The sequence below is a fragment of the Hetaerina americana genome, unplaced genomic scaffold, assembly GCF_022747635.1.
Source record: "Hetaerina americana unplaced genomic scaffold, ioHetAmer1.1.p SCAF_60, whole genome shotgun sequence".
Lineage (NCBI taxonomy): Eukaryota > Metazoa > Arthropoda > Insecta > Odonata > Calopterygidae > Hetaerina > Hetaerina americana.
The window spans coordinates 1,071,043-1,096,833 of record NW_027287206.1 but is presented as its reverse complement, the minus strand read 5'-3'; the positions used below and the strand labels follow the sequence as shown (position 1 = coordinate 1,096,833).

At 34.5% G+C, this 25,791-nt stretch overlaps 1 protein-coding gene across 1 annotated transcript in view; it reads right to left on the bottom strand.

Moving 5' to 3' along the window:
• Positions 1–4,410: 4,410 nt before the first annotated feature.
• LOC139695614 (UPF0047 protein YjbQ-like) overlaps positions 4,411–25,791 on the bottom strand; it is a 34,930-nt gene continuing 13,549 nt past the window's right edge. The window contains exons 3-5 of the mRNA XM_071594416.1: positions 21,719–21,758; positions 11,149–11,190; positions 4,411–7,756 (exon numbers count right to left, since the gene is read on the bottom strand). Of these exons, the coding sequence (XP_071450517.1) occupies positions 7,529–7,756; positions 11,149–11,190; positions 21,719–21,758 (310 nt within the window). The 3' untranslated portion in view covers positions 4,411–7,528. The remainder of the gene's footprint in view (positions 7,757–11,148; positions 11,191–21,718; positions 21,759–25,791) is intronic.

The window sequence follows — 25,791 nt, the reverse complement described above, 5'->3', positions numbered from 1 at the left end:
ATTGTTTTCTTCGTAGATCTATGCATTTCAGTGGGCTGAAGGGGATCGAGATGGGGTGGGGGCTAACGTACTGGCTTCCCACCCAGAGGGCCCGGGTTCAAATCCCGGCAATGTTGAATATTTTTCAGTGGTATCTCGATCCCTACTTGAGGTGATTTGTGGAGGGCACTGTGAGTGAGTACGCCGTCCGTCGGATGGGACATTAAGCTGCGGACCCCTTGGCACCTTTTGTAAAGAGTAGGCTAATGCCGACGTCGGGTTTCTCTCCACCCTTCATCCTTTCCTGTCCATCCCCTATGGCGCAAATGACCTTAGCTGTCGGTCGCCTCCCCTGAAAACTACTACTAGTGGGCTGTGGCCATCAAGAATCATACCCTAGTTCCCCAAATACCCACAAAATGTCCTTTAAGTTAAATTTATATGATCAACCATATAAATGGCATTTAATTCTGTCCGATTATAGTTAATTTTACCTGATTTGCTCTTTCTGAAAATGAATGTTGACCTACATTTTCTCTTCTGAGAAGGTATCTTTATTCCTTACTCTACCCATTACTAAATGATTTCAAACATGATAACTTGGTACTAAGTAAACAACTTTTACTGAATTAATAATAATTAAATATACATATATTTTCCTATTTCTGATAAATTTATGCATACTTTTTTGACTGCTATTTGTCAGCTCACCATTGGCCAATGCCATTTTCAGAGCAAATGAACGTGAAAATTTTCATATACAAGAAACTTCTGGTAACGGATAAAGCTGCAACCCCTAAAATTATCACACCAATTCTCAGGCTCATAATCACATCGTATGTGAAACTAGCATAAAACTACACCAGGCAAAGTGAATCCCCCAGTTCATAGTAGCCCCCTGGTGTGCTCTGACTAAGATTCACTACAATACTCTTCTTTTCAGCCATAGTCCTTTTTAAGACTAATTACAGTAAAAACTATATTAACATAACTAGAATTGCTTCACACACTTCAGGTTGGGTCAAATTCCTATGGTTCCCAACATTTCCATAGGATCAATATAAACACTGTTATCATCCACAAGACCAGAAAATGAGAAATTTATCTTGAGAATTTTTGCTGGCAGAATAATGTGTACTTGTGACATTTACATTCATCCATTGTGACAAAGTTAACTCTTAGTACTACCTTGCCTTCATACATGTTAAAAACCTGAACAAAAGTTTTACAGTACATGATATCTAAAGGAAGTAACTCAATGCAATACTATGGGATCAAAATTATAAAATAAATTATCCCTATACTGATAAATACAAAACCAAAAAAGGGTAATTGCCAAGAAAGAAAATTCATAAAATATTTCCTGATCTTAGGGGTAATTAGATACTACAATTAAAATTCAGGATGTAGACTATCTAGTTTGAAATACCAACATCCTTAGATTCTGATTTGATGAATATCTTCAAGAAAATTTTGTTAAAATATTCGTAGTAAAATTTGTATGATGTTCACAAAATTAAATAAAATTGAACAAAATATAATGTTAGCAGAGAAATATTTTATATTTCAGGGGAAAATACCACTGGCAAGAATCCCAACGAAATGACAAGTGTTTATTTATTTTTTAAATCAATGTCCATTCTGATAATTCATAAAAAGGAATTAAATGTATAAATATGGTATTGGTGACTTTATTTAAGTTGATGCAATTTCAAGAGGAGCTATGAAGTACTTTCATGATGTGACAAAGGATATACAAATGATTCTTTCAAATGAAAAATTCATCATCTGATTTTTCCATTATTTCTTCGTTTCCCATCCCTTAAAATTACCCATGTTAAAGTACTTACATATGTATGTCCCAAAACTACCTATCTTAACTAAATTCCATGAACTTCTTCCATTGTAGTTCACTCAACAAATTTGCTCGCTTTGGAGTGTTACTCCCATCATTTGTTCATTCTGTGTGACTGCCACCTCACTTCTACCCTCCCCTACCACAGTTCCTTCCATATGCCTTCCTCCCAAATGAACTCATCAAGAAAACCTATAAGTTCACCTGATAAGAATGATGCTTTCCATGATTAACAGTATCACCTAAAATCTCTCACTCCGGTATAAGAGTAAGATACAAATTTAATGAGAAATGGAATTAAAGGTGAGTCAAGTCACTTGTCCAGCTGCTAATACAAAACCCAATTTGAGTTAGAACAATTATTATTTCAACTCATCATTTGCATGAACTCAGACTGCATTATCTGCATAAGGACGGATAGAGCTAGTTAATTACTCTGATACTCCAAAATGGCATTAATTTCTTTGCAACAAGGTAATAAAAAATAATATGCACATTAACATAAGAAGGTGCATATAACGTTTAAAATAAAAATAGCACATCAGAATATTTGCACTTTGTTTACATAATTAGTCCAAAGTAACAATAATTGAAAATATTTACGTTTAATTAACTAGGGAATTCAGAAGTGGATAGTGTGATGTCGAAAGCATCTAATGTACTCTATCCTGGAGTACATTGGATGCTTGTTTATGTTCACTCTATCCTGGAGTACTAATCCAAAATATTGGACCCACTCGAGGTGCGACACATTTAAAAGATAGAAAAAGTGCAACAAAAGGCAGCAAGATATGTACTCAGTAGGCATTGAAGTTCAGATAGCATCACAGACATGTTGGGTATTCTGAAATCAGAGTTTGCAGAATAGAAGAAAGAGGAGTAAGTTAGGAGTGATGCATAGAATACTAAAAAATTACTCTTAGGAAGATTTAAGGATGCAAGTCCAAAAACCATCACTGGGTTGACTGTGCGACAATGGCCTGCAAGTGATAAGGACAGCATGAGAAGTTCATTCTAAGAAAGTTTATCAGACTATGAATATTTTATGACAATTATTTTGGACGGCGCAATGCTGGGTCATATATGATGTTAGTGCTGACTTCAAATTTGCTTTGATTCTTTGCTTGAATTCCATTAGGTTTGCATCGAAATGGGATTTGTTTTGAATTTTGTTTTTCATTGTAATAAACATAAGCTGAAGCAGACCTAACAACACCTCTAAACCTAAAATGCTTTAAGTAAAGCTGAGCATACCATCATAATTGTTATCAGCTACAACCGAACAAATTTGAAGATCGCACACATTACAGCATGGAACAGTTTCCTATGCCAATGGATGACTTCCAATTTGGTAAGTATCAATAGAAATCACATAACATAGTTTTTTAAAATGTCCAGATTCATTTGAATTTGAACCTGGAACCATCCATTCACCAGCCAACTGCTATTCCCATTAACCACTTGGTTATTACCCTCTTAGATCATCTTTCCCCTTATCATTAAATCATTTATGTATCCCAAAGAATGTGTAAACACAAGGGCAAGAAAAAAATGTAAAAAACTTGTAAAAGATCATAAGAGGGTGATTTAACCCCAATCAAGATGACACTTGAATCAAAATGTCCATGAGTTTGCAACATACTTTGCACATAGACTTGAGCAAATCTCAGGTTTGGTGAAATGCCTTTCTCAGGGCTTTTCCATCAACTACTTTCATTAGCAAGAGTGAAATTGAGAAAAAGAGAGACTGTTTCAGGTGGCTAATCTTCTTCCTGTTCATAAAACTTGACTGATCACTTGTACCAGCATAGATGTCAAGCAGATGCCTGTCCCTATTAATGTTCTGACTCGTACAATTTTCTACAAATACCCTTGGAGTGTAAGATTAAGAAAAAGTGAGTAAGATAAAGTAAGCCAAAAAAGATCTTTGACTATAAAATAAAATATGTATAAACCTGGGTTAGAGATTGCTTGTAATAATAAAATACAAAGCAATTAAAATTACCTCAGTCATGAAAGTGATGTGGTGATTTATATCTGCAGACTTCCAAGAAACATTAGAAAAGTGACTAAAATATATACCATACCAGAGGCAACAGAGGTATTGAACATAGGTTTTAATGTAATCTCAATAATCAGTTTAAATATTATCCATTGACTTAATTTAAATGTAATCCCAGTTCACTGCTATAACGCTCTAATTCCATATCTAGTAACAACATATTCCTTGGAGGGTCTTCTAACTATACCCATATGTTGGCATTTTAGTCCATTTCAAATTGGGGAATTTGACAAAAATCAGGAATGCAGAGGCTCAAATTTACAATCAAAATAGATGTAAAATAGATTATGGCAGTTTTATGGTAATTCCTTCGCTAACTTTCCTAAGTGGTGTCACTTAGAGATATATTGAATGGAGAGAATGATAGCTTCCCATAAAAGGTCTTTATCACTTTATCACAATCATTAAATTGCCCCCATACTGCAGCAAGGAAGATCAAGGAACATTGAAATAAGGTAAAGCCATTTGTGAATGTCAATAGGAATAAAGCTTTATGACTCAATGATATAAGCTCTGTTTAGGTGACAACTTTTTTTCCAATTCACTCATATTCCCTTATTCAAGTTCATACATTTTTATCTCAATAACTCAGTCTTTAATAGCGTGCTATTCAAAGGCATAAAAACACACAAATTTATCAGCTTTCCATTTTCCAAATTAAATTGCAATAAAAATTACAACAGAATTATTCCATAGAAAGCTACCACAGACTAATAAACATGCTTAAGGTGTGACAAAATATAATTACTCTATGCATTGCTGTCATTTTTAATATTGTCTCATCATTTTAATTTATTTTAAGAATTAATTTAATAACATGAGTTTTATTTAATTAACAAAGACACTTGAAGAGAAAATACTGGACCAAAGTAGACTTTATGAAAGACATACAATAATTTAAATATAAAAAATATCAATTACAACTGCTGTAATTTAATAACTGAAGAAAAAATTTAAATTATATAACTAAATGATTTGACAAACTGACACAGTATCTAATAAATGCCGCCTGCTGGTTAGCATCTGTACTGTATTTCCAACTAAAATGTGGATATTTCATCATAATAATTGAAATTATCATCCGAATTGTGCTTCAGAAATGTTTAAATTTCTTCATACCTTTGCTGTCAGGCCTTTACTGAACAACGAAACAATACAATACAAACATATTCAAACCTAGATGTGAATAGATGAAGGTGCATCATATTTAATTGTGCGCAAAATGAAATCCTTCATCTTATTCACAATAAATGAATCTTTGCATTCAGGAATGCAAAAAAGAAAAAATAAATTTCAATTATTAAAATTATCATATGACTCCAATATGTGGTCAAAATAACCAACCAAATGGTCCATACAATTTAACAAATGGTCCAGTTTCAAATCCATTTATATAAAAAAACCCAGATACTGCCATACTGAATTCAAAACATTGCAAAGATCAAATATAACAACAGCATTGGTGATAAAACAATAACTCAGAAGAGATGAAAAGTTATTCTAGCCAATTCCACATAAGCATTAGTGAAGATGAAAATACTTTCTGAGAAATAACAATGAGGAAAGGATTACTCATCAAAAAGACAAGAAAATGTATGCATGCACCATTAAATATGTGTTAATATCAAGGAATTACTCAACAAGACGACAAATATATCCTTCAGGCCTCACTGGAGGCACTCTGCCTTAGCAATTAACTCCCTCGTGCTTAATTGAAGGATATTTTCTTAGTCAATATTGTTGGACAGTTGTCAGCACCATATAGAAAGTCATACTTAAGGTACACACAAAACCATTTTTAAAAAATAGCATTTATTTTGTCAATGTACATGATTGATTTATATTCCAACCAATTACCATTTCTGTACGCCTTGCTGAACTCCACATGGATACACTGTTTGTGTTAGTTCCAATCTATCGTGAACCAAAATATGTATACCTGAATGGAATTTCTAGGTGGGCATGATCAGAAAATACATTGAAATACATAATTCACCCAACATACATCAACATAAAAATAACTAATAACATTGGTGACATCAGCGCAAATTAATTGCTTCTTAGATGTTCTCAACCAACAGTTAAAGAAACTGGGGGTTATCATATTTTGTACTCATATTTCATGTATTGATAAATTTGATGCCTCTTCCTCTCCAAAAGAAAGAAGTTCTCCATTATCTGTCTGAGTGGTAGAGAACGATTTTATCAGATTTCAATTGCGACTCTTACTAGCTGTCAGTGCAACTTTAATGTGAACCTTGAATAATCATCAGTCATTTCATCTGTATGGTTAGCTCAAAATGTGGAAGACCTGAATACCAAGACAGTACAAAAGCATTCTCAAGGCTGTGTGAATTTCCAATTTTCCATAACAAAGGAAAGTTCAAAATATGGACTCTTATCCATAATATTATAGAACATAACATAATAATATCCATAAAAAAATAGAACATAAAAAATAGAACATAAAAAAATAGAATAATATCAATTGTTTAGTAGAACACATCCTACATTTAAGGAACATAAAAAAATTGAGATATTACAAACTTCATATTATCAACAAACATAAATGGAATAAAAAGTACTTAAGTCAAGGCCATTAACACAAGCTGCAACTTTAGCTTCAGTGTTCATCAGAATGAAAAAAATCCTAATTTCTTAAATGCGATATAATTTTAAGGCAGAAATCCAAATAATATAACATTAGTAATTGCTCACTATTTGAATTACTTGCCCCATCATCTTAATGTTAAACAGCTCCAGGTGGACAATTGGTGGTGCATGTGCCTAAGTAATAGTGAATATTTTGGCAGTGTTACTCACCCTTGTTTGAGACACGAAAGAGGGAAATTTGGCTACATTAAATGAGGACTTAATTGCTCAATCATATAAGAGTATCCCAAGCCAATGACCTTATTTATCTCTTTGTATACTTACGAAATACTTTTTTTTTCATTTGAAAACTGCAAACAAAAGTAGCAATTATATGCAACAGCATGGTCAGAAGTGGATATTTTCACTAGAAATACATGAATTCATAATATCAGAGACATTTCATTCCATTGTGTTCATGAACACAAAGGGATGAAATATCTCTGATATTATAGAGATCCCGAAATGAGCTGTTCACAACAGCCCATGTTCCAATCTCCATGACACCATCACATGCCCAACTCAAATCTGTGGACCTTATTACTTTATTCAACAGCGTCATCTGAGATATTTTAATATTCCTTGTCATTTATCTATTTCATAAAAACCTCCACACCTCCGCCCCTAATGACTAAATTCTTCTAGGATAACAGCCTTACCAGTCAAACATTCTCTTACAATGCTTGATACCATCAATTTACCATTCTTAACCACTCTTTCTTTACTTGGCACATTATCGAACTTGGCCATCACCAATGCCTTTAGCAACACATGACATTTCATCTTCAATGTGTGTCTATCTATGATCCCCAACCTTATTTCCACAGATCCCAGAGGGTTTATTTTTTCATCTGCATACTGTATGAACAAGAAACAAGAATTAGTCTTGAGGGGAGCATTCATAAGAGTCTTCGGCTTCTCGAGTCCAACAAGAGGAACTCCTCTCCAAGACACCGCTCTTCCTCCTCTTCCCCCTCTTTTTAACTGCTGGTCGATGCAAGAGGAGAAACTGGTGACATTGGAGACCTTGACCTTGATCCTGGTTGTGACCCCAAACACCCATTGATGGTGACCACCAGCTTCCTCGACCCTGCACGGTCCCGGTGTTCACACAACCAGACACCCTGCCATGTGCCTAAATTCAATTTCCCTTCTGAGATGGGGATGGTGAGGGAGGAGCCCAGGAAGCAGGCCTTCACATGGGCAGGCTGCAAAGGAAAGCTGCCATTAGAGAACACACACCCCTTCACTCACTCCAATGAGAACCTATATGCTACAACTATTTCACTTACCCACATCTCAGGGTTAAAAAAATTTCACAAACAATCCAAAATATTCAACTAAACATTTGCTCCTAAAGAAATGCACATTAGACAAAGTGACAGAGTAAGCACACCGTTCGTCGAATGGGCCATTAAGCTTGGTGCCTTTTGCTAAGAGTAGACTTAAGCCAATGCTGGGTTTCTCTTCACCCAATGTCCTTTCCTGTCCATCCCTAATGGTGCAAATGACCTCAGCTGTCGGTCACCTCCCCTAAAACTAATACTATGGCTGCATTTGCATACAAAATATGAGGATACTCCCCTGAAGCACAGATACTCATTGGTATATGACTGATTGATAAAAATAGTCGTACAAATGTACCCGCTGACCTATATAAAATTCCTACTTAAGGCAGAGAGACAACCTTGCGAACAGTTTTGAAGTCCTACATTGGAGATTTGGACTTTTTTAACCACTCAGATGATTGTTAACCATACCATTGGCACCCTTGGGCGTATATTCTCACTATCATTCAGGAAATGCAGTTACATAAATGACTATTGATTCAACCTCATTATAGCTTTGAATTGGAAGTCACCTTCCACTACCACCACCCACCCTGGTCACCAACACATTTGCCACCAAGAGACCACTATGTTGGCTGCAATATTTATGGAATCCAGAAGTTCTCTAAGATCCAAGTTAACTGTGTGCATCCTTTTACTAGAAGGGAACTATAATATAACTAGAGAGAATATGATTAAATAGTGATTCAAATACCTTCTAACATATAAGTAAGTATTTACACCACAATGATCATCTCATAATTAATCATATTCCTTCTTCTCTACTCCCTTATTGATATATTAGGTTCAATCTATTTTGCATGGAAAATCAAACTTTATTGTCCTCACATATGACTGGCTGCCTTAACCTACTCTGGAATGGGATGTATGTTTCCTTCCATATTTTCTGTAAACCTTGAATAATTCATCAAGGATATTTTCTACATGCCTGCAGCCTTGCCCATTACAACTTTCTCCAAGTTTCAGTCAAGTCTACTGGAATTTCATCTTAGTTTACCTCATCAACTTCACATTCTCTTTCTATAAATAAACTCATTGCCCTGATAGATTTTTTATTTATTTATTAAAATCTTATTTTCAATAAACTCTCATCAATAATGTCTATTTTGGTAACAATTCAAATGACTTTTTTCATGTACAGCAGGCATCCTAGTCAAGTGCATAAATCTCAAAAAAATTGTTTTAACTCTGGTTTGATACAGAGCCCTTTCTCATAATAATCAGAATGAGCCATTACTGACTAGCAACAAACGGTGACTCTTCAGAATCCAATTTGTCAGGGTGCTAAGTAAAACTTCCCGCTGTTATTTCTAGGAAATTTTCAGTTCAACCTAGATTTTTTTAAAGAATTCTCCTGACATAACTTGACAGATTCAGGAGCTCTTGTCTCACGCCCCCTGCTTGAGGGAGGCTCTAAACATACCTTCAATCCATCTCTTTGCCTGCTTGAGACTTTCCTAAAAGCCAAATTGAATGACGATTCAAATTAAATTGAAGCAAAATTTAAAATAGGGAAACGGTACTATTGGAGATGCAATCTCTATTGTTCCACAATATACTCATCAATTCTATCTTGGTTACTACTACAGTGATAAGAGTTTTTAGAACAATTAATCCCAGTTTAGCACTAATATCACAATAACATCATACGCATACATTTGAATTTTAAACCACTCCACATGGGTTTATCCTGGGTACTGCTCTACCAATTCAGTTCAGCACGTAGCAGCGATTATATTACATCACTATTCTGTATCAGCAAAGAACGAACTGACTTTCACATTTTATACACTCAGGTATCCACCATCACATGGCTAACTACATAATATGGATTGATTTTTGTTCTTTTTACTGGCTAAATGTTCGTGAGAGCTCAGAAACACCTTTGATATGACTTTTGCACTTTCCATTTCTTTCCTCTCCTGGGATTAATATTTTTGTTTACAAAAAGATCCCATCAGAACCCAACTGTGCACATAAACACATAATATTAACCAACATTTTTTATCACTGCTCAGGTCCACGTTTAGAAAATGTGATGCTATATGCCAGTTCGGAGATTATATGGACTCAATCAAACTAACAAATCACTCACTATTTCATCTTAAAATTACTATTATCATGGACTTCAAACGAAAAGAAAAGTTACTTTCAAATAACATATAGTTTAAAAAAAAACAAACGGCAAGAATGAAGATAATAAATGTACATGATTATGTAATCAGTCTGGTTGGCATAGTACTACCAATTATTCAATCAGCTAAAAAACTTAATAAGATTTAAAATGAGAGCAAATGATTTCATATAATAGACCTAGAGGAACTGGCCCAGGCCCCATCAAGCCACTGAGAGCTGGTCATCACATCAACATTAATCCAGCACGGTATAATTTTGAGTGGTACTGTTACACCGCAATGATCATGCAAAATTTCACTTCACATTTATTTGACAAGATATTCTAAAATTCCTGAGCAGCACAGAAATTCCTGTTTTTCCCAGGGAAATTGAAATTCCCATTCAATTCCCAGTTTTCCTGGACACTAGACACCCTGATATGCATTTGGTCACTCAGAATTTCAAGAGAAATGAAGTTATAACATTGTATTTATGTGCACTATGAAAGTGAAGCTTGGAATTAATCTGATCCCAAATTTAAATAATCAAACCTGATGAAAATCAACACAGAGAGAAAAGTCTTGAATGCGAAGTCTATTGAAGTATTTAATCTTCGCTTTGGAATTGGTTGTTTTTACTAATCAATAGTTAACGACATGTAATGTTTTACTCTGAGCATGCATGGAATTCATCCCCTTACTGCTCCTTAATTCTTTGCAGTGATGAACCAGAGTTACATGAAAAGATATGGTGACAAAGTAAATTTTGATTGTAGACATACAGAATAATTACCTTTTGAAGGGGCTCAGGACAAAATATCCCTTCAGTGGTACTTAAAAGAGGGTAGGAGTGGGTACTTCACCTGAAGGGACTTGGTAATGTACATGGGCAATTGGTCATACTGTGCTTCACACTTTCGTAAGCACTTCTTAATTGCACATAGAAATCAGATTGGCCAATCACTTCCTATGTCTATTAAAAGTCCCATTCAAAGAATCCAATTAAAATATGACTGCATAAGTCTAATATGTGTATCAGTATGCATAATCAGTCCTCCTGATCCTAATATGCTGATGCTGCATAAGACTTGACTCGCACTCCAATCAGACTCCACTTAAAAACAAGTATAAACTCACCATGTCATCAGGCCCCTCACATGAGTGTCTATAAGGCAAACCCTGCAAGGAAAATGAAAGACAGGTAAGTAAAAATCAAAACACCATGCCAATCCTCAAACACCTAAAAATGAAATGCTCCATTTGTACCAACACCACTAAGTGTTACTAATTTAAACCTTTTATGCCACTTGTACTGCCATTTGCATACTAGGGAAAATAGATTAGAAGACTGTACTGAACACAATGGAGATCAGAATGAACACTGAAAGAATGAAATATAAGAAAGAAGCTGAAAGATGAAATTAAACACAAGTAACTGTTTACCCCGATGATTACCCAGAGAGGCACTTATTTATAAAAACTGTATGGTATAGCTGCATGCAAGAAATGTGAAATTTCACACAGCAGAGCAGGAAAAATATTAGAAGACTCCAATGCATCATCACAAATTTTTCACAGCACTTTCTTCAATTTTTTCCTGGGTAGCCCAATGCCAAGGTTTTCTGCTAATTCCCTCAATTGGTGGACATCCTGGACACATACTTCACCAATAAACGCAAACTACTTAACCTTTATTGGATGAAAGGGAACTTTTGTTCACACCAAAATGTGGGCCCTGTTGGCCAAATGGGAACTTTAGGGAAATTTGGTCTTTTCTTATCACATGCTTCTTCTTTGAGGATGCCCAATGATTTATAGGCTGTTTACTTTTCATTGCTTGGCATCTTCAAGGTGCTGACAGGCATTCCTTACCTTGAAGTCACTATTGTATGAACATTGCTGTTCCTCTCATTCTGAGCATTTTCCCCGCAAGGTCAAGAGTTTCTTGGAAAAGGACAACAAAGTTATAGAAGTTATTCTTCTACCTTCTTGATTTGGCAGCCTTGAACTCATGGAAAGCCTTGCTATCATCAAGAATAAATTGAATCATAGAGAATTTTGTTTGACTCTTGTTAGAAATCATATGGAGGAGGAGGAGGACCAAGGAGGAGTCACTTGATTCATCGCCCTCAATGTTGACCCTCTCCTGCCTTAACAAATACCATTTGCCTTAAGGTGAGAGATCATGAACATTGGCTGGGCAGGGGGTAAAGCCAGATGCTGCTTATGCTCCTTTGAGGAAAAGAAATGTGTACTGTTTTTGTTGCTCAAAGTACAACGTAAGCCTCTAGGTTAGGTTAAAATTTGCAGTAAAATGGAAACTTAAAAACAAAATACTGTATTATATAGAAATTTTTAGCCAAATTTTCTTGATTTTTTTACACTTTTTAAAAATTTTGGGTAATATAAAAACTAAAATGTAATAACAGCACCAATATTTTACGCTACTATGCCTATTGTTTTCACAAAATATCTCAAAATTTAAGTCTAAAAAGTAAGTGCCTGCATGTATAAAATTAAACGTTTGTACAAGATCCGGCCCAGCAAATTCAAATACTGGGTTCCAAAGGTTAAATTACTTTAGTGAGCATTCATAGCATCCGGGAGTGTAAAAACAGGAATACTGACCCTTAAAAGCAGTTCTGAGTTTCATCAGTTGATTGGTAATTTTTCACGTCTTTGTTTATTCAAGGCTTGCATAAAATGAGTGAGTCTACCTTTGGAAATAAGTTAAATAGATCTTTTAAGAATTATTACATTACTCTAGTTTTTAAAAGACTGTGTGAACCCTAAAAATAAGACATTGATCCCTTGGGCTAATATATGGTAGTCAATTTCACATTCCTCATAAGACAGACCAGTTGGCTAAATCTTATTCTAAAAAGGTAATGAAAGATCAGAAATGACGTACATTAAAATATTTTAATTGCAGATTCATGGAATGATGATGCCAAAGGAACATTGACATAAGGAAGTATAATACGAGTTTACCTTAGTAGTTCATAAAGGCATGCAAAAGCTGCCCCTGTATGAGACCATCCAAATTCTAATTAGCCTGAACATTCTAATGAGTCCTCATTTAAAATAACACAAACCCAATTTTGTACAAATGTCACACTTCATGGCCATGAATTCACTCTACCAAGAGAAGGCAGCACTGGAGGACAGTGGACCACATAGCATCAAAGGGTTGCCGAAGACAAGCAATCACATTGCAACTCTTGAAACATTAGCGAAGCTATATGCTATTGACATGGACATAAATACTCCATGATCCATCAAAAAGGTGTGTAGCAAAGGGTGCAAGCACGAGGTAGGAAGGGTAGTGATAAGGGAGGATATGGAAGAGGAAAGGGAAAAATATTTAGCAAAAATCTATCAAACAACGTGCAAATTTCCATACATGCTGGAGTAAGACTCAATTCAAAAAATGGGTTAACTCACCTAATAAATTAGTTATTTGTTATACAAAAAGAGGGAATAAAAAAGAACCACAACCATTTACACGACAGGCCTCCTCCATAACAAGACAGGTCATGCAGAACTGAAAAGTAAGAGGGGGAAATCTGCTTTGGCATCTATGGGCATGGCTGATGAGTGGTAAAGAAGCAAAAAAGAAAATTGCACAAATTCCACTATCAAATAATATAATTTACGACCAGATTCGAGAATTCAGTGAAGGTGTATGCGTACTGATAGCGGAAGTAATTAAAACAAGTCCAGCAATAATTAGTTTACAGTTGATTTAAGTCAACCAATGTTTCCAGCCATGCAAAATTTCTCGTTTTTTGCTGGAGATATAAACACCAGAATAAAAGTGAAGCTTCTCTTTGGTACTCTTTGGAACTATTCCTAGAAACAACTCACAACTGGATATTGTGAACACAACAAATGATACGTTTGATTGAAATGGTCTTTCATAGGAATTAGTAGATATTTGTGCTGGTGGTGCTCCCACTATCTTGGGTAGAAAATCAGGTTTAGCCACTCAAGGGAAAGAAATTCACCTAAATATATATTTTCCATCAGACATCATCCTTCATCACTATGCCATAGCATCTAAGATGATTCCAAAACATTTAAAAGAATTTTTGGATATTATTGCTCAAATTGTAAATTATGTCAAAACAAAAGCACTGAAACTACCTTCGTGTGATCGCATCACACACATTGCTACTTAATACAGAAGTGCAAATGGTTAACCAGGGAAATTCCTTTGGCAGGAGTTTGAGTTTTTAAATTTGATACATTTTTTAGCCAAGGAAAGTTTTTAATTCATATTTACAAGATCTTAAATTTAGATACATCTGACTTATGCTTGTAACATAATTGTAAACACCATTCAGTTAAAATTTCACTGCGATATTTCACTGCCATTCACACAGAGGCTAAAAAAGGGATTAAATAGTCTAAAAAAGTTGGCTCTCTAGGAAGTTTATCAACACTTACAAGTTAAAATCTCTTGGTGAAATCACTCCAGATCCAGCATTTGAATTAGAAAACTTTGAAATAAGTAGTAGGAAAAATTATTCCCATTAACCAAATGAATGAAGTTTGGATAAGACCCTTTTCATAATGATTTAGGAGCTCAAATTACAACAAATCAATGAAAGACAAACCAATTAATCTCCGTAATAACCAGAAACAATGAATAAATGATTTCCAATTAATAAAGATACTTAGTTTCAGGCATGGGCCTAATTCCTAGGCTAGGTTGAAATACACACTGATCCGCAATCAGCCGCCATTCAAATTCAGAACCTTAGCTGAAATGCTGCATTTTTAGGGGTTGAAAGTCTTTAACATTAATTTTTAAATATTTCTAAAAAGTAAGCATAAAAAACAAAATTTTTATTTCGATGTTGAGTTTTCAATACAAAATGACAACTAATGGTATTCCATATAAAATATATATTGGAAACATGTAAACAATGAATATTAAATAAGAGTATGACATGCACAGGAGTATATATAGGTAAAAACAAGTAAGCATAAATATGTAAAAACAAGCACGCTTTAATAATGCACCGCAATGATTAACATGTAACTTCACATAAATTACATAAGAAAATTAAGTTATAGGAAAAAATTATGGCAATATCAATCTCTTCTTTTAGACAGTCTCCATTCATCTAATAAGTTTTTAAGTGCAAATAAAGGCTCTTCCTACATTATCCCAATGATCAGAAGTGGTATTATAATATCTTTATCTAGTTTTATTTAATACCCTGCAAGCCACTACTAGGGTATGTGATAGGATGTGATTCCACACCAGACTAATTTTGAGCCAATATTCTTTCATCTCTACCGCGGTCAACCAACGTTATTCTGATCCCTTATCATTCATGGGAAAATTGACACCTTAAATCTAACAGTTCTACACTTAAATCTATTGAATTTTATTGACATGACCTCCTACTGTAGTATGGTGGGGCTAATAATGCATTTTCAAATGTATCCTTTCAAATAATCAGCATGCTACAATGGTGAATGGCTAATTAAGGGTTTATAATTGTTGGAAAATAACTTTGGTAAAATTACAATTAAGGAAAAAGAGTAATAGTCTTTGGAACGTCTACTAAATCAAAAACACTGAAATTGGAAGAGTAGACTCGATTAAACACTTAGGCATTACCCTCACTCGTGACCTCTCCTCAGTGAAACATACACACGGAATTAGTGGACAAGGTAACACAAAATTAGGATTAATTAGAAGAGTACCGGGTAAATGTGATGCGAAGGTTGAGGAGAAATTTTGTCTTTTGCTGGTTAGGCCACATTTAGAAGATGCTGCCACTAGATGGGGTCCAGATGAAGTTAGATTAATGGTTGAATTGAAATGCATGCAGCGTAAAGGAGTCAAATTTGTAAAATGTTGTTACGATAAAATGAGTAGTGTATCACAAATATTAGAGGGTCTAGGCTTGGAGTCACTCATGAAGCAAAGCTTAAATTACAGATTTGAATCTCTAGCATAGATTGGAAGGAAGTCTTTAGCAATGAGGTTGATACTGTATTAATTACCCCATCATATTATTCATGTCAATAAAATTAGAAAGATTAAGTGCAGAACAAATGGATTTAAAATGTCATTTTTCCCACAAACAATAAGGGATCTGAATAATGTTGTCTAATCTAGCTAAGAGGGAAAATTATTTTATGAAAAGTTGTCTAGTGTGTAATCACCCCCTGCCACACACCCTAACGGTGGTATACAGGGTACCATGTACCCATGTATGTATCAAATCCCTCACATGTGTATGCCACAGCTCTGTACCCAACTGTTCACCCAATGCAAAGTGATGTGTTCCTGCTTCAACTTAAATGACCTTTTCCTATCAACGTCTTCAGCTAGCTTATATTCAATGAGATGTTTAAAGGAATCTCGGCCGGTGGGTTCCACCAAGCATGTTGGCTAGCCTTTGCTCTGTATTAATTTGTGGAATACCTCTGGGCATTTCACAAATGTCAGAACTAAAATCTAGTGAGAAAATTTTCAGTCTGAATTAAGGCTGATCATTATGTTAGATGAAACATTATTAGCATAAGAAATAAATTTCCTGACTTCAGCACTTCAAAGAATTTAACAGATGTACAAAATATCTGACAAAAATGGAAAAATTTTAGTATTGCTGATATTTAATGTTAAATTGGGAAAGAAAAAGGAATTAATTAAAATTTATATTTCCACAGATGCATCAAAATTCGTCTATAATATTCACAAAGAATCCATGTCAAAAATATTTCTCCAGTCTTTGGAATACATATTTGGAAGACATTAGTCGATTTAACTTAGGCTAAGTTCAAACTGCAGTGAGAAATGAAAATGTCTGCTCATTGGTTGATTGAGATGTGAACTCAGAGGCCATCTCTTGAATACAGAAAATGTGTCAAGGGGTTATAGTAAACAAACATTGAAATTGAACTGATATTTCATCTATTACCTGCATTCATAGGTTCATTGATTGATGGAAGATGATGAATATTGACAGCATGAAATGTGAGTCTGATAATTTCACATGTTGGACAGAATGGAAGGAGGTAATTTGTGAAGGAGGAAACATTTTGTACAAAGGGTTGATACCTACCAAGTAAACTCAATGAATTTATTACAAAATTTTTAATAATATCCTGATTTTCTATCAACATTTGAATCAATGACTGAATAAAAAATGGCTAATATTAGAGAATCTTAGCATACTATAATCCATGTTCTGATTCACATTTCACACTAGTTCTAATCACTTAAAACTTCAACTTAAAAGAGTCAATTTATTTTTACTAACAATTAGGAATCAAAAATTCAAACAAAGAATATTACATACCAGGAGTCTTCTTTCATCCGAGTCTCACAGTAACTACGATCAAATCATTAAAACACACAGCATTCTGCATTCCTTAAGCCCAAAGTTTTTTTTTGTTTTAACTAGCTCTTTTTTTAATGCTAAGCATCACTGATGCTTTCACTACCTCTTCCCAGCTCTTCTCACAGCTCCACATCTTTCAAAGCTCCTTAGAATTATTATCTGGTTCCATTCATTCCATAATGATTTATCCAACAAAACAGCATCACCAATATTCACTTCAGCTTGTTTCAATATGCACCAGAAAACTTGTGATATTCCAATTTGAAAGGCTGTGTGATACCTTGACTTGGCAATTGAAATTGTGCCAGAGAGTTTGTTGGGAGGAAAACCAACTTCACATTCAATGGCTTAACTATATGGCAAAGATGTCAAGTCAAATTACCTGGAGTAATCTCAAGTTACCTAGAGTAATCCCACATTCCTTCTCCAATTAATCATCTTGATCCTGAAATCTTTGAGGTAAGATTCAAAAATCAAAGGTGTTAACTAGGCCTTTCGATCTGCGCAACACTTGACACTGCTAAGGTTCAAGTTCAAATTTTTGAAACACAAAGGTTTCAGTGACTTTCCAACAACCAACACATATTCTTTCCCTTCTATTGGATTGCAGCAAGACAACTGTTTACTGATCTTTGGCCACCCTCTTACCTTTAAAGACACTTTTTTTAAATGACAGATATAGTCAACTCTAGGTATTCTCAACTGAAGGGGATGGGTGGGGGGAAGGGAGAAGCAGGACATCTGGATTAGGTGAAATATGGACTACCCAGGAATTGATGTTCCTATCCCCAAAAATATTTTCCCTTAAATCTTGTGCTTCGTATTTCCATTGACTTCTACTGGCCACATATGGTGCATTAGAGCCCAAAGCAAGAGAATATCCCATTAAAGAGGAAATAAAACTTACTTGAATAGAGTATATAGCCAATGTTCCCCTATAATTAAACTAGAAGTAAATCATCAGTGTCTTCGAAAAAGCAATGGTAATGAGTGCTTATTTCAATTATCTCAACAAAGGAGAGTTCAGTCTTCCGAAAAATGGCACTAGTTTTCCTTTGTTTTCATCAGTAGTGACGCAACATATGGTCGTCGCTATTTGCTGGCATACTTAAATTTTACCATACACCATCAAAATACATTCACTTGCATAATTGGATTTGGATAACAGGAATTGAATGCCATTAGATTTTAGTGAAACTTCAATGGATGAATGTTGTTAACAGAGTTAATCAACTGATGACCGTTGCTGCTAGAGCATTTTTTTGTATTTTTCCATGACATATTATTTTGATGGAAAAGAATGATAAGGGGTTTTTACTTGATGCTGGTTGTAATAAAAAAACTTTCTTATTTCGTCCTTAGAGAATTCCCGATTAGGTAGAGAGATATCATTCATTAACCTCTTCAGTGTTTGAGTGAGGTTTTTGATACTGTCCTATAGCAACACTCTCAAACTTGAGTCTATTATCAGCATTGAAGCATGTGTCCTTTCTGCCTTAGCTCTTATTTCATTTCTAGCAACCTATTTCATTTGTATTATAGGTTTAAAATTACTGGCAAACATATTCAGTCATCAGTGCTCGCAAAATTTACATCAATGGTTCAATACCATCACTCTAGGCACTCGTGATGTAGCTTTATCATAAATAATACGCCTCTTAAACATCCATAGCTTTTCATTGCAATTCTCCGCAACTCTCAAGTATTTGAAAAGTTTTCTATGATGCTCCTCCCACCATGCTTAACAATCCTCAGTCCAGCGAATCGTATGCTCATAATTGCAATCCTTTACAGTTGTTTCCAAATCACCATTTTTCATCTAATTTCCAACCTTGGCAAGTTCATCAAAATCAGTCCCGATTCTAGTAGAAGAGAGCAATGATAGATATTCACTCCACAATCTCCAAAAATGCTTTAAGATTCTTAGAAATGTAAAGCTTTGTATGACTATAAGCTTTGGCAATCCTTTTCCACTACCATTATTCACCCTTTAACTACCAGCGGGTCGATATATCGGCCCTCGTTGGTCCTGCGAAAACTGCCACAGGCCGATATATCAGCCCAATGTTTTTGGCTATTTTACTTCATGATATGCAGCCCAGTCAATGGCACCTATCACTTACTATGGCTTGTGCTCTACCTCTACAGCTTACTAAGATGGTTTACTGTTATCCTCAAGATATATGTTGACTGTGCACATTATGTTTGCCTCAAAAGTCCTCCCGTGTTTTTTGGTTACCCTTGGGTCAGTAGCATACCATCTTTAAGGCTAGTGAGAGCTTGGGCTGGACTGTTTGTTTTCTGTGACTCTTTGTATTTATTTTACAGTGTCAGTTTACATCAAGATTAGCTAATATTGAGTATGTAATTGTTGGCAAATAAGATATCTTAAAATTTTGCATTACAATCAAATATGAAGTTTTCCGTGTTTTTATATCTTTCATTATATTTTCATGGATTCTCAATGCTTGTATTTTGGTGAAATTTATGTTAATTGCATTTGGCCGTATTCATTATTTTGCTAAACCTTTCCTGCTGCCTAAGTTTTCTAAGAATCGGTGAAAATCCTGTGGTGTTCAATTCTTATAGAACTGTGTCTTATTGGAGAATTTATTATGTTTCCAAAATTCAAGTAAATATATTTCCTGAATTATGCTCCCCTCTTTCTCCATGTTGTTTACTGTTGGACAAGTAGATGTGTATTGTTTATGATGTGTAGAGTGTACAGTCGCATAAAATATTTATATCTCTTGCAAAAATTAATTGATCATCATGAAAATGCAACACTGGAGACAAAGCTTAATTTTATCAATAAACAATACTATTTCATTGGTTGGAAATAATATTTTCCCAGTAATAATATAAAAGAACAAAAGTTTGATTTTTTTATGCATGTTGTAATTAATTGTTATTTTTCATTTCTAAAAATGAAAGTCCTCATAATTCTTTCATGATTCTAAACCCCAAATATATCTTGAAAATAGCCTTAGCAGCCTTCGAACATCCCACCTAAAATGGGCTGGCAGTAAAAGGGTTAATGGTTAACTATGCAAAAATACCAACCCATAATGTGCTCTAGCAGAGTGTTTCAATTATATACATTGGATATCTTGTAAATACTATACATTTGTAAATTGCAAGTTATTAAAATTAAATTTTTTAAATTACTCATCCGCACCCATTTATTTAGTTTCCCCGATGTACACAGTCAATTATTTCAACCTTTGCAGCACCCATGCACATTCCTAGATTAAATGACCAAACTGCCAAGAAACCATCATATTCTGAAGACAAAGACCATTATGTCCATAAAATACAAAATTGAGTAGCCCTCACAAATTCACCTCATTGGTGGTAGGGAAGTAGTTGCCTTCTTAAAGGTGATTCAGGTTTCACAATGGTAGATTTGTCCACCAATGTGATGTAATGCAATTAAAGGTCAAAAGACAGCATTGCAATTGTCATCTGACACCAAAGCTGGCAAGAAACGACTTAATCAACATACTGCTCTACAGCCTTCAATATCCTTCAATTAGCCTTTGTTAAATTCTGTTATAAATTGTAAAAATTCAAGGGAAAATTACAACCCAAGTAGACTTTCTTAAAAAGCTTTTGCTATGCCTCTTAATATGCATGTACCTCATTTTAATTTCTTTGATTCTTAAAATTCACCTTGTTTTCTCAAATTGAAGTTAGTTTTCGCACATGTTGGAAGGGGGCATGCACCAGATACCAGTTCCTGAAAGATTTAACTGATACTGACAGAGGAGTTAGCTCTTCTTCTTGAGAAAGAGATAAATACTTTTTCTGGAATTTCACAATTGTTCAATTTATTTTTACGTTACCAAAATTCACTAAAATTATAGGATTGATTAAAATAACTGGTAATCCATTTCAACTTGAAAATCCAGAATGTACTCAATGCAATTCTCTATATTGAACTGCAATTGTCTAGGTAACACAGCCCCATGACAACAGCAAAAGCATACATACATACATACTAAATGAATTTACAGATTTAAAGTAAACTAACATTATAACACCAACAAAATCCCTTGTACCATTATGATCCTCCACTACTCTCATCAACCTTTATACATGAAGCAACTCGTCGAGGGAACACACATTGGCATTCAACAACCCACAATTAAAAGCTACTTTAATAGTCTAGAGAATTGCTGAAGAAAATCTTTTAAACCTGATTTTAAACCATAGAAATATTTCATGCATTCATAATTAATACTATAAAATGCAAGTCTAACAAAAATTTTATTTACAAGTCTGCATTCTCTAATTAATGCAGATCAATAAAAAAATATAAATGTTATATTGATTCTCACCTCAGGTATTATTCTGTTCAACATCATCTCCATGTCATCCCTGGAAATAAAGAAACTTCATAGTAATATGTGACGAAAAACTTATCAGCAGCAGGCTAAATTTAATGTGCTAAAGGAAATTATGACTATTCAATTGTTCCCGGCTCAACCTTGTGGAAATTCATTTTAATAAAATTAAGAATACAAAGTAACTTTCCACTGTCCTTCATTAGCGTACAACCGGTTTCAACGCTCAAGCATCATCATAAGCATTCAGAATGTGGGTATTTCATCTACTGAGGTTTCCAAACCATCTGGATGATTGTCATTCTTGCACAATTTTATTTTACAACTCTTCAGATATCATTTTCCCAACAAAATTTTTTAATATCCACTTAAGTATTGGTAAATTATTTTTTGTGATTATCCAAAGCCACTTAAAGGGATTATCTCAATAAATTAACTTCTTAACATAATGACAAAACCTCATATTTTGACTCTTGCTTAAGGCATGACAAAAATATCAATTACTCAACTGGCCAATAATGGGCAGTATTTTCAAAAATTTCTCAATGTGTGACCAAACAAAAACCCATATTGTCTTTAAAACTGGAATTCATAGTTTATTTTTTCAAACCAAGAAAGCCTTTTATTCATCCATATTTTTCAAAGAACTAAGTACCTTCATCAATATAAACCAATGAATGCAAATTAGGATTGGACACTATGCATTAAAGTTCTTTTTTTGATTTCATACTAATAGATGCAAAATGCCAACAAAAATTTGGATAAAATATTACAATAAAAAATTAATAATTGGATAATAAATGATTCCATATACAATTTTTCACTGACAATTATGTCCAAATTTATTGTTTTCCCCATGTTTGATAGTAGTAGTTTTCAGGGGAGGCGACCGACAGCTAAGGTCATTTGCGCCATAGGGGATGGACAGGAAAGGATGAAGGGTGGAGAGAAACCCGACGTCGGCATTAGCCTACTCTTTACGAAAAGCGCCAAGGGGTCCGCAGTTTAACATCCCATCCGACGGACGGCGTACTTACTCAAAGTGCCCTCCACAAAGCACCTCAAAGATCGAGATACCTCTGAAAAATATTCAACACCGCCGGGATTTGAACCCGCACCCTCAGGGTGGGAAGCGAGTACGTTAGCCCCCGCACCATCTCGATCCCCCCCGTGTTTGATCTAACGCAATGATTACCAGCTCTTTACCTTATTTCCTATTAATTACAAGAAAGAGCAACAAGAATTGAGAAAGGGTGATGCAGGAAACAAAAACTGAGGAATGATCCTAATTTAAAAACAAGACCCGCGTTGTCATGAAAATGCAAAAGATCTAACAAGATAATTTCAAAAAATTTGACAAAAACAATTTCTAGGAAGAACTCCTTGGAATGACAATTTTCCACCAAAAATGTCCTAAATTCACATAAGTGATGCCAACGATGGAAAGCGGTGAATCACTGGCACTAAATACAGGTCTGAGTGGTATTAAAAAACAACCAAACAGTGGCATCAGCTGCACAGTCCTCAAATAGCACAATACAAACAAACGTATTCTACTCAGCCAACCATTTCTATACAACGCGAGCAAAATTGAGTTTAATTCAAACTTCTTTCCCCCTTTTCATGTCAGCATGAAAAATACAGGACACACCTTGGAAATGTGAATATTTTTTGGAATTCAAACAACTAAACTGTGGCTTAAGGTCAGGTCTGCTATGGTTTATGCCATTATATCAGTGTGATACTGTCATCGGCGTAAGTTCCACATCCTCAATGGAGAGCAGCACATGTTGTACTAGAGATACAATTAAATCAACCCCTACCAGCCAAGTATAAAATATTTGGCCTCAGATTACACTGAATAAATAATAAGGTTAAAATATTCAATTTAGTAATGGAAATTTTTACTGCTTTTCATTAATTATTCTGCCATGTGATAGGAAAAGTAATAGATACAATAGTTTCTCACTATGAATGACTCAAAATGAACTGACTGCATTCTAAATGGCAGCAGTTTGTATTTTAATGGCATAAAGAACACGGGTATATATATTAACTGTGAAGTAACACAAACAAATTGAAATTACCAAAATTAACAAAGGAGTACATGCTATTTCCTTTATAATATTGATTACTTCAATAAATACTCCGATCATACAAATGTTGTCACTATGTTTTGTTGCCATTCACCTTGTATCTACTTCTACTCTCCTCTGATAGAAAATTTATATATCATTTGTGGCAAATTAAACAGCAATGTCACAAAAAGGAGAAAGCTCAAAGTGAAGAATTTATTCATGAATTTTAGGTTCTTCTGAATGTGACAACGGATGCAAACCTTCCCAGTTGGCCAGCATCACCCTTGAACTCTATACAGTACTTTCCCAACATTGTTTACCATAAACGGTAATGAAATAATCATCCACCAACAAATTTACGCCTCAGAAAAGTCTTATTGCCAGGACTGCAACATAAAGGAAAGCAATTGATATTACTTTTCATTCTAATTGATTCTTATAATTTTGATAGCTTACATATATACTATTAAAACAGTGTTATAAATATTGACTAAAATTTGAGGAAGTATGTCATTGATTGAATGCTTTTATTCTAACGTTGCCAATGGCATATTTATATGCTCCAACAATTCATGCAATGGCCAGAATTGTAACTCATCTGATGAACTGCAAAACAAAAAATGAAGTGTTTCTAGTTAATTACACTTCAGGTGATTAAAAAGCGAAAGCAAAACTCATTTTCAAAGAGCAGCGCACTCATTACAACATTGTTTGCACAAGTTGATTTGCAGAGAGCCCATTTCTATCCTAGAATATCTCATTTTTCACTCAATCCCAGTAAAATTATTAATTATATTGCATTGGAGTTTTCCGTATACATGGCTGGAATGCATCAGCGAAGACTACACAAAATTTTGCTTGACAAATTTTTCAAAAACTTTTTGTGAGTTACATTTTTGCGCAATATATTACAAACAGTTAAATTCTCTGCAATATCTACTGACATAGCAAAGAGTGCCTCATATCCCACGTCAGCCCACTTGCCTAGCAAATAACTATACTAATAATACCTAACTCATCTCAATGAGGGGCCTAAGGGGTCTGCTCACCATTTTTAACTGCAAATAACTCAGCTCTCAAGCCATTTTAATTTCCCCTTATGAATTTTCCAACCATGAACTCTGAGCAAGCCACTCCTGAATCAAATAAGGTGATTAAGTGTCAATTAATTACTCTTAATTAAAATTGATACTAGTTTTGCCAAATTTAAAAGTTTAAAATAGTTGATCCCTAAATTGCTTTGGAAGCAATTGGCATATCAAAGAGTGAAAAGAGAAAAGTTAGGCGTAAAAACTACAATGGTGGATTGTCCTGCTGTATTTAAATTTTGACCCAAGAAAATGACTTCCATGCAATAGGACTTAGTTAACAAAGTAAATCGATGAAATGTAATCACATTTTCAGGGGAACCAGCATCACTGTCATTCAAAGACTAACTATTAAACAATTAGAGTGTACTTCCTTCTTGAGGAATGATCTTCTCAAGATGTAATGACAAGATTAACAAGCATTTCAACAACATTCCATTCCAAAAAAAGTTATGTATGCAGTAGAAAGTTCATTTCAAAGGAAAAGTGTTTCACTACAAACTCTGAATTTATACAATTCACTATAGTTAATGAAAATCCTGCACGTAATAACACAAAGTGGCATCTTATGAGTTAAGTAGCCTGATAGCAGGATATTTAAAGACAAAAAACTAGGCACAATGAAACTACAAAAATAAGTCTTTTACACAATGCCATTAAGTTCTGTGATGCCTGCCTTTACACTCTCCAAGCTCACATTGCTGCATATAGGATAAGAGTAAGTACAGCGTAAACTGGCAGACACAAAACGTATAGGATTAATCCAAGAGTTACATGTTAACTAAACTTCATGCTATCAGAATTCCATCCTAATTTTTTTTGCCACCTAGAGTTTCATATGTATATACACATGTTTCATATGAGGTGTGACCCAAAAATAACTGGAATGAAAGCATGCAGC